At 38.6% G+C, this 15,108-nt stretch overlaps 1 protein-coding gene across 1 annotated transcript in view; it reads right to left on the minus strand.

The window, feature by feature from the left end:
- The window catches only part of PRKCH (protein kinase C eta), a 254,059-nt gene that overhangs the window by 175,865 nt on the left and 63,086 nt on the right, over positions 1-15,108 (minus strand). The window contains exon 2 of the mRNA XM_012525622.3: positions 11,134-11,197. Within this exon, the coding sequence (XP_012381076.2) occupies positions 11,134-11,197 (64 nt within the window). The remainder of the gene's footprint in view (positions 1-11,133; positions 11,198-15,108) is intronic.

Here is a 15,108-nt window from a genome sequence, read left to right on the forward strand (position 1 = left end):
GAGCAATTAAAGGTTTTAGCAAAAAAGAAAGGTTCGAGCTCTTTTAAAAAAAAACATCACAGGTGTTTTGTCAGTATTTTGTTTTTGTTTGTTTTATAAGAAGTTATTTTTTTCCCTGAAACTGTGCAAAATGCCTTCATGTTTGCTTTGGAAACTCAAGAGAAGAAACAGATGCACACACAGAACCTTTGTTTTCCTAACTTGCAGAAAGGTACTTTTATCATTAATTCTTTTGATTTACTTTATTCTCTTAGGAAACTGTCTTAAAATTAAACTTAGCAAGTGTAAAATGTTATGTAACTGTTAATAGGAGGTGATTTACTTGTCATTCATTATAAATGAGAACTTTCTGATGGAACGAAGGGAATCATGCTGCTCATCTCTTCCTACCTGCAGTTTTTTGACTCATAGCTTAGTATTTATTTAGTACTTTCTCAAAGCCTTCTCATCTACTTTAGTCATTTAAAATTTTTAGTTTGCCTTTTCATAATACATAAAAATTGGGTATTAAAGAAAATATATATGGAGACAAAAACAAACAAACAAACAAACCCACCAGGTTTAAATTATAAATAAGGAGAGGCAGCATATGCACCAAGTTAAAATTCCATTTTGATGTCACAGAAGCAACCCAGATTCTGATTTCTCTCTAGGAAACAGGTAATCTCAGACATCATATCATTTCACAAATATATCTCTAATAGATTATCTTTAAAAAAAAAAACCCCACAGTATCATAATTACACCTAAATAACATTTACAATTCCTTAATATCAAGTATCTCATCACTGTTCCTAATTCCTCAGTTGCCTTCTGAGAATTTTTATTTATTTTACAAGGTGTGCTTGAACTGGGATCTAAATAAGGCTCATACAGGACAACTAATTAATATGGCCCTCTTTTGTTATTTAGGTTCTTCCTCATCTTTTCTTTTTTCTTAACAATTTTTGTTTGTAAAAACCAAGTCTCTTGTCCTGTAAAATTTTCTCGTTTGTTGTTGATTACATTCCATGATGCCTTTTTAAAATGTTCTCCTGTCCCTTGAATTTCCTCTAAACTGGTGGTTAGATCTGGAAGCTTGAACAGATTCAGGTTCGAGTTTTTGTCAAGACTTCTTCATAGATGGTGTGGTGTACATCCATGAGGAGGCACACAATGGCAGGTTTTCTCTCTGGAGACCAACCATTTAAGTTTCAGGTACCCTAAGTCCAGGCAAATTTCACAAGGTCGGCTGTTGGTCAGCCTCGATTTTCTTTTTAATCTTCTACAGTTCTTTCTAATTTCTCTTGGACATCTCCTCATGGATGTCTCACAAGCACATCAAACTCTATTTGTCCAAAGCCAAATTCATCATCTTCCACCTGTTTCCACCCTGGGATATGACTCCACATCATCGAACATCACCTTAGACTCCTCCTTCTTCATCCCTGACATCCAACAAACTGCCAATTCCAGTTGGTCTTACTATTGATACATATTGCAAACATGCCCCCTCTTCTGCATTCCCATTGAGTCTACCTTAACTTAGGCCCAAATCATCTTTCTGTCAGTTTTTCATAGCCAAGAATTTTAGATCTTTTTTTTTTTTTAAGATGTATTCTTTATTTATTTCTTCCCCTGGCTCCCATTCTCCCCATTGTCTGCTCCCTGAATCCATTCACTGTGTGTTCTTCTGTGTCTGCTTATATTCTCATTAGGTGGATCTGGGAACCAATCCTGGGACCTTCCAGAGTGGGAAAGAGGTGATTACTCTCTTGTGCCACCTCAACTCCCTGTTCTGCTACATCTTCTTATTCTCTCTCCTCCTTGTCTCTTGTTGCGTCATCTTGCTGCGCCAGTTCTCCATGCCAGCTAGCACTCCTGAGTGGGGCAACATTCCTGCATGGGCCACTCACCACGTGGGCCAGCTTGCCCTCACCAGGAGGCCCTGGGCATTGAACCCTGAACCTCCTATATGGTGGATGGGAGCCCAACTGGTTTAGCCACATCTGTTTCCCTCATAGCCTCTTAAGGGCTCTCCAAACCCTGGTCTCCCCCTGACCCTATGGTTATCATATCAAATCTTGTCTCATTCTGCTGAAAAAAATTTCAGTGGCACCCCATCACTTCTACTGGCCTAGAACTACTTTCACCACACTCTTTATCATCTAACCTAAAATACTTTTGAGAGTAAAAGGAAGCACTGTTAATAGTCATACTGGTACAGCAAACAAACTGTGATTGTCCCAGGCAAACCTATTCACAAGGCCCTCCCAAGTCTCTGGCCACATGTCCACATTCCTTTTTTTTTTTGACATATACAGAACATTGCATACAAGATAGCAGGTTATACATTCTTATTTTTTTTTAAAGATTTATTTTATTTATCCTCCCCGCCACCCCTACCCCCGGGGCCCCCATTGTCTGCTCTCTGTGTCCATTTGCTGTGTGTTCTTCTGTGTCTTTTGTCTTATGGCACTTCCACACTAATTTCAGTTTTCTGAACTTCTCAATGCTCTTTTTGTCTACTCTCTGCCTTTGTACATACTGTCTGCCCATTTTGAACTACTTTCCCCTCCCAGCACTATCTATTTATCCTTTGTACTTGGTTTAAACTTCATCTCCCCCATGAAGCTTTCTCCAGAACCTCTCAGCAAACTGGATTGTATCTCTCACTTATCAGCATGGTCGTGGGCTTATTCCTGTCTGGTGGCTGGCCTCCAGCCATGTACACACAGGCTGCACTTGCCCTCCCTCCTGTGAGCTCGTTCAGGACAGGGTCTGTGTCTTGTTCATCTTTGTCTCCCCAGCATCTATGTCGGTATTACCTATCTGCACCCAGCAGTTATTTCTCATGTCACTTCTTGTGTCTTACACTTTAAAAAATGTTTGCCTGAGCTGCTAATTCTGCAGAATTAATGAGTCAACGTAAAATAAGAAGGAGTCAATAGCTCCTAATACCAGTCCTATAATCACAGACCACAGCCCCATTTAAATCCTCTTTTTTCCTTAGAATTTGGGGATTTTAAAATTTGAGATAATGGCAGTACTCCTTCAAAAGGTCATAAAAGTTAAAATAGGCGTGGAGATAAGCCAACATTTACTTGTAATTTTCCACTAAAGACTTGAGGCCTCCTCATATGAAATAAAGTGTCAAAATAAAGCAGTATTGTTGTACTGCTGTGACAATAGGAGCATGGAGAGTTCATATATTAGACCTGCAGAACAACCCTGCAAAATAGGGTGGATGGGACTCTGAGGCTCAGCCAACTCCTATTGAACTTTGCCAATTCTTTCTAGATCTCAGACCAGTACCTCTTTCACAGTGAGAAATACACCAGGCAGCAGCTGCTGTGGAAGACAGTTCAGCAGTTCCTCAAAAAGCTAAGTATAGAACTACCATATGACCCAACAATTCCACTACTAGGTATATACCCAAAGGAATCGAAAGCAGGGGCTTGAACAGATATTTGCAGCATTATTCACAATTGCCAAAAGATGGAAGCAACCCAAGAGTTCATCAATCAATGAATGGATACACAAAATGTGGTATATACACACAATGGAATACTATTCAGCCATAAAAAAGGAATGAGGTCTTGATGCATGTGACAACATGAACGGACCTGGAAACATCATTTTGAGTGAAATAAACCAGGCATAAAAGGACACATATTGTATGATCTTACTGATTTGAAACAATTATATAAAGCAAACTCATAGATTCAGAATCTAGAATAGAGGTTTAATGGGGAATGGGGTGGGGAGAGGGAATGGGAAGTTAAGGCTTAAGATGTACAGGATTGCTATTTGGAAGGATGGAAATGTTTTGGTAACAGAAGGTGGAGTGATGGTTGCATAGCATTTACAGAACACAATTTATAGCACTGAAATATATATCAGAATATGATTAAAATAGGAATTGTTAGATTGTATATATGGTAACAAAAAAAAATTTTTTTTTAATCCATGGAATTACACAAACAGTGAACCCTATGTTAAACCATGGGCTTTAATTTAAAAGGAAGAAACCAAACAGGGCTGACCTTACACTGCTTTTAGTGAAGGCCTTCAGACTCCAAGATATGAACCAGAGCTCAAAAACATTCCACTAGCCAACCTGTCATTTCATGGCCAGGGATAGCTGAAGGTGGCTGTCAGAAGTGAGGCTAAGCCAGGGACATGCACACAGTGGCAGACTCTAGGGGGCTGCTACGGCTGTAGCAGGCACTTGTGGGGCTCTAGTCCCTCCTTGTGTAACACACACCACCATATCCTTGGCACTTGACAAGGGTGTGTGCTCTAACTGTGCTCTAAAGCAGAAGCAATGTGCAAACTCAACCTGAGCCCCAGGTCTAGGAGCCAAATTGATAAGACAACACTCCCACAGAGAGAAAGAACAGATCTAGGGTTCCTAAAATATATCCCATAGATGCACGGTCCCTGAAATTTCAACATTAAAAATTCATTTCTCATGGGTAAAATTGTTCTTCTAGCAACTTTTAAAATATCAAACACAGCTAAAAGGGGTAGATACTCAGGTATTATCACTATCACTTCAGTGTGAACTAGTCCACGAATTCACTGTCTTCCTCGTTAGCAAGTGTTCCAGGGCTGAGGAGATAGCTGGACATCTTATTGAAGTAAGAGGTGGTTGAAGGCAGAGAGCAGGATGGACCAACTTAAGGGAGAGATGGAACTACCAAAGATAAACTAAGAAGTCTACTGCACAATTTTACCCGGGATCAGTTCTGAAGGGAATACAAATTGCAATGATCTGGTAAGAACTGACCCCCAATACAATTTGTAATTTCCTTCTTATCACTAACACTAAGAAATAATTATGATGAGAACATCTACATATATTCAAGCACCAGTGTCCTGATGCTTCTAAGGTACAGTTAAGGAAAGCACAACCTTAATAAAATTGCTGATACAGATCTAAAAAGAAAAAAAAAGGAATTATATAATGATTATAACACAATTAGACATGTTCTAACATGCATGGCCTTACTCCAGTTAATATAGAAAAGTAGTTCAGCACATTCAGAATCTCACTTGCTCCTCACTCTTTCCCCTTTGCTCACTGCTGGGTTTCTCTATGCTGTGTTGTACCCATGTTCTTGATACACTGTTCAAGCAAAAATGTCCTGTAATACAACATTATGTTTTATTTGACTAAGCTATAAGGCAGACTAATTTTGCTCACAAATCTTAAATGTCCAAGACATCAACCAAAACAAAAAGGTAAAACACATGTGAGCAGGCAAACCCATCCCCTCTTCCCTTGACCTCCCACAAAATAATACATAATGCCTTTCTGTTCAAATATCCCAGATTTCTGCTAATTTTTATCTTGGAGCAAAATGGCAAAATTTAATGATTGAGACCACACACAGAAAACCAGCACCATTAAAATATTTCATCCTAAAAAATGTCTGACCAACTTTCAAAATGCCAACAACAAACATACCAACTGTGGTGGTGTGAAACTGCATGTACCCCAGAAAAATATGTTCTTAATTTAATCCATTCCTGTGGGCATGATTAAATTGTAAACAGGACCATTTGATGAGGCTACTTCAGTTAAGGTGTGACCCATCTCAATCAGGATGGATCTTAATCCTATTACTGGAATCCTTTATAATTTAATGAAATTCAGACAAAGAAGAAGAATGCCACAGAGGAAGCAGCCAGGCAGCTGAAATCAACGCAACCCAGAAGAAAAGGGAGAAACCAGGAGTTGCTTGCCACATAAACTTAGGACTAACTCCTGAAGGCCACAGTCTTGAGGGAAAAAGCATCACCTTGATGATGTCTGAATTTGGATTTTCTTCTAGCTTCAAAACTATACCCTAATAAATTTCCATTGTTTAAGCCAACCCATTGTAGTTTGTTTAAGCAACCTAGGAAACTAAAACACAAGTCATTTGGCTACACATTTACAAATCTTCGCAGGGATTTTGGTAATGATGGAATAGCTTGTTAAAAATAATTGAAATCTCTGAAAATAAATTTTAACACAACTAGTTGGAGACACTGGAGAACCAAAACAGGCAGACAGTAGAGAGAATCTGAAAGAAGGGGATTGTATTAGGCGAGATCTTATTTGCCAGACTGTACAAGATTGGGTAAATAGAACTCCAGAAGAGACATGTGATTTCATTGGCTGGAAGAATGAAATGACAACATTCAGGACCACCAGATAACTGAAAACAGGACAGAAATCCTATAAAGGATGGGACCACAGAGAGAAGAACCCCCAAATATGTACACTCCTCAAGTCCATGGTTTCCTCTTGAACTCTATGCATGTGCAAGGGAGATTCCAAGGAGTCCAGAAAAACAGAACAGCCAGAATGTTGAAAACGAGTTGATATTCAACTGTTTCCTGCTTTTGGAGAAAAAGAGTTTTAAGTTTGAGTCCCACAGACTTAAAGAGACTTAAAACACCTTGGGGGAAGCGGATTTGGCTCAGCAGATAGAGCGTCTGCCTGTCACATGGGAGGTCCAGGGTTCAAACCCAGGGTCTCCTGACCCGTGTGATGAGCTGGCCTATGTGCAGTGCTGATGCATGCAAGGAGTGCCGTGCCTCTCAGGGGTGTCCCCCATGTAGGGGAGCCCCACTCACAAGGAGTGCGCCCCGTAAGGAGAGTCGCCCAGCACAAAAAAGTGCAGCCTGCCCAGGAGTGGCACAGCACACACAGATTGCTGACGCAAGATGACACAACAAAAAAAAAGACACAGATTCCCGGTGCCACTGACAATACAAACAGACACAGAAGAACACAAAGCAAATGAACACAGAGAGCAGACCACTGGGGGGGGGGGGTGCGCAGGGAAGGAGAGATAAATAAATAAAAAATAAATCTTTAAAAAAAAACACCTTGGGCTTCCCAATAAAACCCTAAAATTGCTACACCTTATGAATAAAGACTATATCCTAGGACTACGTAATTTGCCATAGAACTGAGGGGGGAAATTGAAATAGTCTCATCCTAAAAAACTTTACACAAGGTTAAGGTGATCAGCCAGTGGTTTAACTGAATGCTAGAAAAAAAAATCAATAACCTTCAGAGAAGTGTAAGAGAATCCAGAGTCTCTATATCATCCACAGTGACCAGAATACAATAAAAAAATTATTAGACATATATGAAAAAAAAAGGCAAAAATAATGATCAATAGTCAAAGAAAAAAAGCAATCAGCTGAGAGAGACCATAAGATGACCCAAATGTTAAAAGAGACCAGAAGGTAATAGAAAAACATCTTTAACATGCCAGGGATGAAAAATCCTATAAGCAGAGAAAATATCCTTCAAAAGAAAAAGTGACATGCTACAACATGAATGAACCTCAGAAACATTAAGTGAAAAGAAGTAGATGTCAAAAACCACATATTGCATGATTCCATGTATATGAAATTTTCAGAAAAGACTAATCCACAGAGAAAGAAAGCAGATTAGTGGTTGCCTGGGGGAAACATGAATGAATACCAGCATAACTAGCAGAAGGACCACCCAGCTGATCCCAGTACAAAGAGCACAAAATTGTGAGCAAATGAAATGGTGGTTGTTTTAAATCATAAAGTTTTGAATTGGGTTATTACACAGCAATTGATAACCAAAACATAATATTATAAAAACTCTTAGGAAAAACAGAGAAAGAAGCAACACTTCCCAACTCATTTTATGATGCAAGAATAATCCTAATACCAAAATTTAATAAACATTTTACAGAAAAAATTAAGTATTTTTAACATAGACATAAATATTAATAAACTGAATAATAATTTGAATATTAATAAAAAGAATCATGACCAAGTGTTATTTAACTCTATCATGTAAGGTTGGTTTAACAGTCATCATTCAGTGTATCTCACCACATCAAGAGAATAAAGGAGACACACCACATGATCAACTCAATAGATTTTTTAAAAAGCCTTTGGCAAAGTTCAACAGTCGTTCTTGATTTAAAAAAAAAACAAAAACAAAACAAAGCTACCAGAAAACTAGGACTAGAAAGGAACTTTCTCAAGTGTGATACAGGAGATCTATAAAATACATACAGTTAGCATCATATTAATGGGGAGGGGAAAGACTAAACTTCTTTCTCTTAAGTTTGGGTTGAGGCAGGATATTTCTTAGATGGCTCAGAATGCAAGAAAGCTTGAAAAAGGGGGAAAAAGCCATAAATATTAGAAAGGAAAAAGTCTTTATGCATAGATGGCATGACTGTTTACATAAAAAGTTGAAGGTATCTACAAAAAAAATCCCATATATTTATGTGTGTGTGTGTGTGTGTGTATATGTCCTTTACACTAAAATATTGATGAGAAATACTAAAGATTGTCAATAAATGGAGACACATACCACACTTATGGGTTTGAAGATGCTCACTATTGTTTAGGTCGGGGGTTCTTAACTTTTTCGTTCCACGTACCCTTTTGCCAGTCAGGTGAAAACCACCCACCCCTTACTAAGTCCACACTATCCTGTGTATTATTTAATAAATATATCACATCCACACCAACATGACCCCACAAGAATAAAGTTTTTTTGAATTTCAATTCAACTTCATGGACCCCTTGTTAAGAACCTCTGGTTTAGGTGTTAATTCTCCAATAATTCATCTATAGATTCAACAAAATTCCAATTCAAAATCCAGCAGATTTTTGTAAGGAAATTGAAAAGCTGACTCTAAAATTGACTTCAAAATGCAAACTAACCACCCAGAATAGCCAAAATAATCTTAAACAAACAAATAAGCAAAGTCCAAAGTTGGGGACTCACACTACTTAACCTTAAGACTTACTATAAAGTACCAGTAATAAACGCAGTTGTGGTACTGGCATGAGGACAGACAAATAGATCAATGGACCAAAACAGTCCAGAAAGAGACCCACCTAAATGGACAACTGATTTTCGACAAAGGTGCTAAGGTGAGTCAGTGGGAAATCACGGTCTTTTCAAAAAATGGTGATAGAACAACTAGATTAATGAAAAAAAAATCTCAACCTCTCCATCAAATCACACGCAAATATGAATTTTAAAATGAACATATATATACCTTAACATAAAAGCTAACCCTACAGGTTTCTATAAGAATATAGGAAAATATCTCTGCAACTCTGTGATAAACTATTATTTATTAAAGAGGACACCAAATATAAAAACAGTGAAAGAAAAGACTGATAAATTAAACTTTGTAAACATTAAAAGTTTCTGCTCATCAACAACATCAAGAAATTAAAAGGCAAGTCACAGACTGGAAGAAAGTATTCACAATACATGTATCTGACAAAGGTCTCACATGCAAAAAACATAAAGAACTCTTACTAATCAATAATAAAAAGACAAACTCAAGTTTCAAAAATTAAGCAAAATACTTGAACTGGCATTTACTAAAAAATTAAAACTCCAAACAACCAATAACAAATAAAAAAGTGATCAACATCAGAGAAATGCAAATTAAAAGACAAAATACCTTTTCATACCCATTAGAATGCCTCAAATTAAAAAGAATGATCATCCCAAGTGTCGGTAAGGATATGGAGTAATTGGACCTCTCATACATTGCTGGTGGGAGTGGGAGTATAATAATATAACTGTTTATAAATTTCTTTGGAAAATCATTTATAAATTTCTTTTAAAGTTAAGCATACACTACTTCATTACTCAACAACTCTATCCTTAACTGTTCATCCAAGAGAAATGTTTAAGTGTATGCCTATATGTTTATGTATATGTGTAAAGTATATGTCTATCTGTTTAATAGTAGCTTTATTTGTAATAGCCAAGAACAGAGAATAAGCTAAATGTCCATCAAAAGGAGATGGGTAAACAAACTGAGGTGTATTTATATAATAGAATACTACTTAGCAATAAAAATGAAGAAAAATTGACACGCACAATGACATAAAGTTCACAGAAATTAAGCCGAGTAAGAGAAAACACAAACAAAAAGGTATATATTGTATAATTCCATTTATATGAACTTCTAGAATAGAGCAAAACGGATCTACAGTGAAAAATGAGTATGTTTATTGCTTCTGGCAGCAGGGAATTGGCTGGAAAAAGGTGTTGGGGAACTTTCAGAGTGATGGAAATGATCTGTATCTTGGATTAGGGTATTAGCTACACAGTTGTATGCATTTGTCAAAGCACAAATTGTCCCTTTCTGATGTGTCAATTTCACTGCATATAAACTTACCTCAATTAAAAAAAATTGGGGGGCTCCATGGAATTAAAAAAAATTGGGGGGCTCCATGGTAGTGAGGGAAGAGGCAAAGAATTTCTTAAAGGATAAGAATGAGGTAAAGATCATAAAGAAGAGGCCATGGTTCCTAAGTTTCTTTTACACACACTCAGGGAAAGACTAAAAGCTTGGCACAAAAACAAAAATCTTAAGTACAGTTAAAATAGGCATGAACCCAAAGAGGCAAGAGCCAATTTATTAGTTCAGCTAAGATGACAATGAATAAAAATAAAAACTCAGAGTTTGTTAAACAAAACACCAGATTGCCAGATTTAGCAACTACATATAATATGGCAACTCTAACCAACAGACCATTAGGCAACAAAATACCAGTCAGCTTAATTTAGGACAATGAATTGCTTTGCAGCATCTTTCACAAAATGCTCTTTGTATAATTTCCATGATAGGAATTCCTAGTGAGTATGAACTGAGAGTGCCCACGTACCAAAAACCACCCAAATCCAATGTCCACATAGAAGAGGTGGCATTGGATTGGGAAAAGTGGACATGGTGGACGATGGGTATGGGGAAAGGCAGGAAGAGATGAGAGGTGGAGGCGTCTTTGGGACATGGAGCTGCCCTGGATGGTGCTTCAGAGGTAATCACCGGACATTGTAAATCCTCACAGGGCCCACTGGATGGAATGGAGGAGAGTATGGGCCATGATGTGGACCATTGTCTATGAGGTGCAGAGGTGCCCAAAGATGTACTTACCAAATCCAATGGATGTGTCATGATGATGGGAACGAGTGTTGTTTGGGGGGGGGGGGGGGGTTGGGGGGGTGGGGTTGAATGGGACCTCACATATATATATATTTTTAATGTAATATTATTACAAAGTCAATAAAAATATATATATATTAAAAAAAAAAACAAAAAACCACCCAAAACTCATTCTTACCTTCGGTGAAATTCCCTGTTAGGGTTATTACCACAAACACTTTCCCTTCTGGCTCCAAATCCACCTAGAAAGAGAAAAAATACAAATACCTTTTATTTTTAAAATACTTTTTGTTAAGACAAAAAAATTCTTTATAAAGAGGACTAAATGTACAAATCAGATATAAATCAGATCTAAGTTTTTCAATAGACAGTAGAGAGGCAAGGGAACAAGTGACAGCTCAAAAAATTGCCAAGGTTAAGAAGCATATCTAAAAGAAACTAAGTTCTCTCAAAGTTATCTTCCTCTTTAATTTTATTCTCTTCCATTTTTGCCTCTTCATTACAGAGAAGTGCCCATACACCAGTTTTAACAATGGCATTTTATTAAATCATGTGGAAAGTATATAAAATAGATAAATAACAGTAACAGACAGTTAATGAAAATATCTCTTAAAGTTCCTCTCTATGGGTTGAAATATCAAGACATTTATTCCACAAATGTGATAGCTGGAGGTCTTCGTGTCCACTGAGGTCCTGTCCTCTGCACACACTCCGGTTTCCCAAGGTGCCTTATGTAACTTGGTGCCCAGGATGGAAAGGTCCCCTCCAGATGTGCTCCAATCACCACTAGCCAGGTGGACAGGCTGTGACTTCTTGTGCTGGATGCTAATCTCACCACCCATTAAAACCTTTAAAAGCCTTGAATTCTGAGGTTCTTCTAGGCCCAAATACATGAATTTGCAGTTATCCTTAAATAAATCTGTTAGATTCAGCCAATTTCTGCCTTTGACCTTTCATCTAAAGGAGGAAGGTCAAGAGAAGCTGAATAAAGATGTGGAAGGCCATCCCTGGTAGCATATTCAATTTAAATAAGCTGCAAACCATGTGGTTTGGTAGAAAGAGCCCGAACTTGACCAGGACCTAGACTCCTGTCTGATTCTTCCCCTGTGGGCTCTGGACTGTGGTCAAGTCCACTTGGAGCCTCGCTTTCTCACTGAAAGTCCATGGCATCATTATTCAGCATTTCTGACATGGCTTCCATTAGATAATCTCAAAGGACCTTAACAGTGCTATTTACTATTTTTATTGTTCCTACATGTGAACAAAGACAAAAATCAATCAAACAATAAATAAAAGCATTGGCCTTACCAAAGATCACTTAATGAGGATTTAAGCACCATGTTTTGTTTTAATTTTAACACCACATTCTGAGTATACACTTTTTGAACATAAAAGATGCTCATTTTGTGTTGATTCAGAAAACTTTACTGGTATAACAGCTTGTTTCTATAACCCAACTTTTCTCATCATAAAATCTCTTGCCATACTATAAATCAGCTGTGTTCAAATCAGCTACCTGTATCATGACTACTGCTAACCTAACAATAGCCCCTTAACTGTCTTAACACCACTTGTGAATCTTTATAGAAGTTCTGAAAATAGAGCTCTCTAGAGAGATGACTAAACAGGATGTCAGTCTCTAATTGTCTCCACTCTCTGCCTTGACTTGCTTCAAGTCAAAAATATGTTATTTTTAAAAGCCACTCCCTCATCTTCAATATAAAGAGAACACACGCGCACACTCACACTCGACCTCACAACATAAACTGCTGCTGGCACAGAAGGAACTGCTGCAGCCTCAGGACAGACAGACTGCCAGGGCCACTTACACGATCTTCCAGCCCTTGGCCCGTAAAGGCTCCCTCCAACACTGCCCCGCAGGCGTGCAGAGAAGGTCACGCCACCCCGGCAAGTCAGGAGCTGCTCTGACAAACAGAACAGCGAACGCGCCAATAAGACCTGGGAATTCTAGGTTTGCTTCCTCACTTTTGGCCACACCACTGTCGCTGTGGAAAAGCTAGATTCAAACACCATCTTCAAACCTGGCCCATCGAAAGCAGAGTTGTGTAAAATCTCTGAATATTCGAACTGAGTTTTACAAACTCTAAGTTGAGACCCATTACTGGGACATGAAAACAATCTAGTGGGTTGCGAACATCAGGGTTTTTAAGGTTGAGTAAAATGGAACAGAAAATATGAACATGCTACATGTAATAAGGAAAAGTACTATTTCATGAAACTTTTATTTGCAGCTTTGCGTGCAGGTATAAAGGTATACTGAGTTGCTATGTGGGGCAGTTTGATATTATTGATGAATTCCAAAAGGAAAGATTTATGTTTGTAAACTGGTCTGTTACTCTGGATGTGATACCCTTTCATTGTATTAAATTCAGAGGTTTCATTTTCACTTAATTAAATTAAGATTAGGGCTTTGATTAGGCCATTTCAATAAGATGTTGAGTCCTGCCACCTTGGTGGGCAGACATTCACACAGGAAATGACAGGTCAGAGGAGAGAACTTAGTTTTGATGCTGGAGCCCCAGGGAGAGTGCCAAGCCGCTCACCTGATAGTTTACAGCTGGTCTGGTGGAGCAAGTAGAGCAGCTGAGCCTGGAAAGAGTCAAGCCCCAGAAGAGAGATGAGCCTTATGCCAGCCTACAGCTGAAATAGAAAGAAGCTGGGACAATGGAGCTTTAAGAGGAAGAGGAAGGCTGAATCCTCACAGAGACCAGCCACCTTGTTCCAACATGTGGCAACAGACTTAGGTGAGGGAAGGAACTTACTCTTTATGGCCTTGTGACTGTAAGCTTCTACCCCAAATAAATACCCTTTACAAAAGCCAACAGATTTCTGCCCCTTGGCTAACTAATACATCATGTAAAAATTTATTTTTTACTGCGGGTGACAGTAAAACTGCTTGAAAAATAATGCCTTAGAGATTGTGTGTTCCATCTACACAGGGCTGATGGGCTGTCATCTATTCGCAGACAGATACCTCTAACAATCGTCAACTCACTCTCTCTATAGCTGGCCTATTTCATTTCTGGATACTATAGAAAGATCTTTTTCTATGAACAGAAATGCACTGAACAAAAATCTCTACTCATTGATGCTAGTTCCATCCCCTACAGCTGTAGTGGATATTTTCTTTCTAGCTAAGAGCATCCTTTCCTGCTTCTGGGAATACCACATGCTAGTCTTTTTCGAGAACCACCCTTCCCTCAGATATAGTCCAAATGATTTAGTTGGGATTCCAACCCTAGCTCCAGAGTAGCATGTGACCCACACCTTCCCAATCACAGCACTGAATTCCTCATGCCATATGACTGATCCAGAGCGGGCTACCTGGGAAACTGCAATCCTCTGCCCTTAGTAATTGGGTCAGGTTTGGACACATGATCCAAATAGATCCAATGAGGAATCCTGGAGCTACAAGGAAAAGATAAGATCTTGCTTCTGCTGAACCTCAATCTGGAAGGACATAAATCTGTTGTGTTTGGCAAGGAGGAGGAGATAGGTAAGAGAGAGAAAGAAACCAGGTCTTGATTCTGTCACTCAAACCCTTAGATTAAGTCTTGCTTGATACTTTTGGAATTTTCAGATATTTAAGCCCATAAATTCTCTTTTTTGCTTTAACCATTCAGTTTGCAATCACTTGCACCAAAAGACTTAACTAAAAATAGCTGCCAAGGAGAATAAGTCAGATATTTGAAGACAATTATCACATTTCCTCTAAGCCTTCTCAGACCCGTGCTATACCCTGCCTCCCTCGAACTCTAAAATAGCTCATGCAAGCCTTCTAAGATACCTATCTTCATCCCAGCTGATCACTCTGCAGCACCTGATCCTCTCCATAGCTGTCTTCCTCATGAACCTCTCTCCCTTGTTTCCAGGGCACCATTCTTTCCTGGCCCCCTTCACTCCTCTCTCTCTCAGGCTTCTTTCCAGGCACCTCTTTCTCTGACTACTATTAAATCTTGCTGCTCCTCAGTCTTCTTTTCTTTCCTTTGGATAATTCAGACCCATGGTCTCAACACCAAACTGAGAATCTCAACTTTGGGATTGGAATATGGGAGAGAAATACTGTAGAACCTCCAGAAGGACCAGGGCGTAATCGGAGGACAAGGGATAGTATCAGATTCATTTTCTTAAG

This window comes from Dasypus novemcinctus, chromosome 3 (assembly GCF_030445035.2).
Source record: "Dasypus novemcinctus isolate mDasNov1 chromosome 3, mDasNov1.1.hap2, whole genome shotgun sequence".
NCBI classification, from domain to species: domain Eukaryota; kingdom Metazoa; phylum Chordata; class Mammalia; order Cingulata; family Dasypodidae; genus Dasypus; species Dasypus novemcinctus.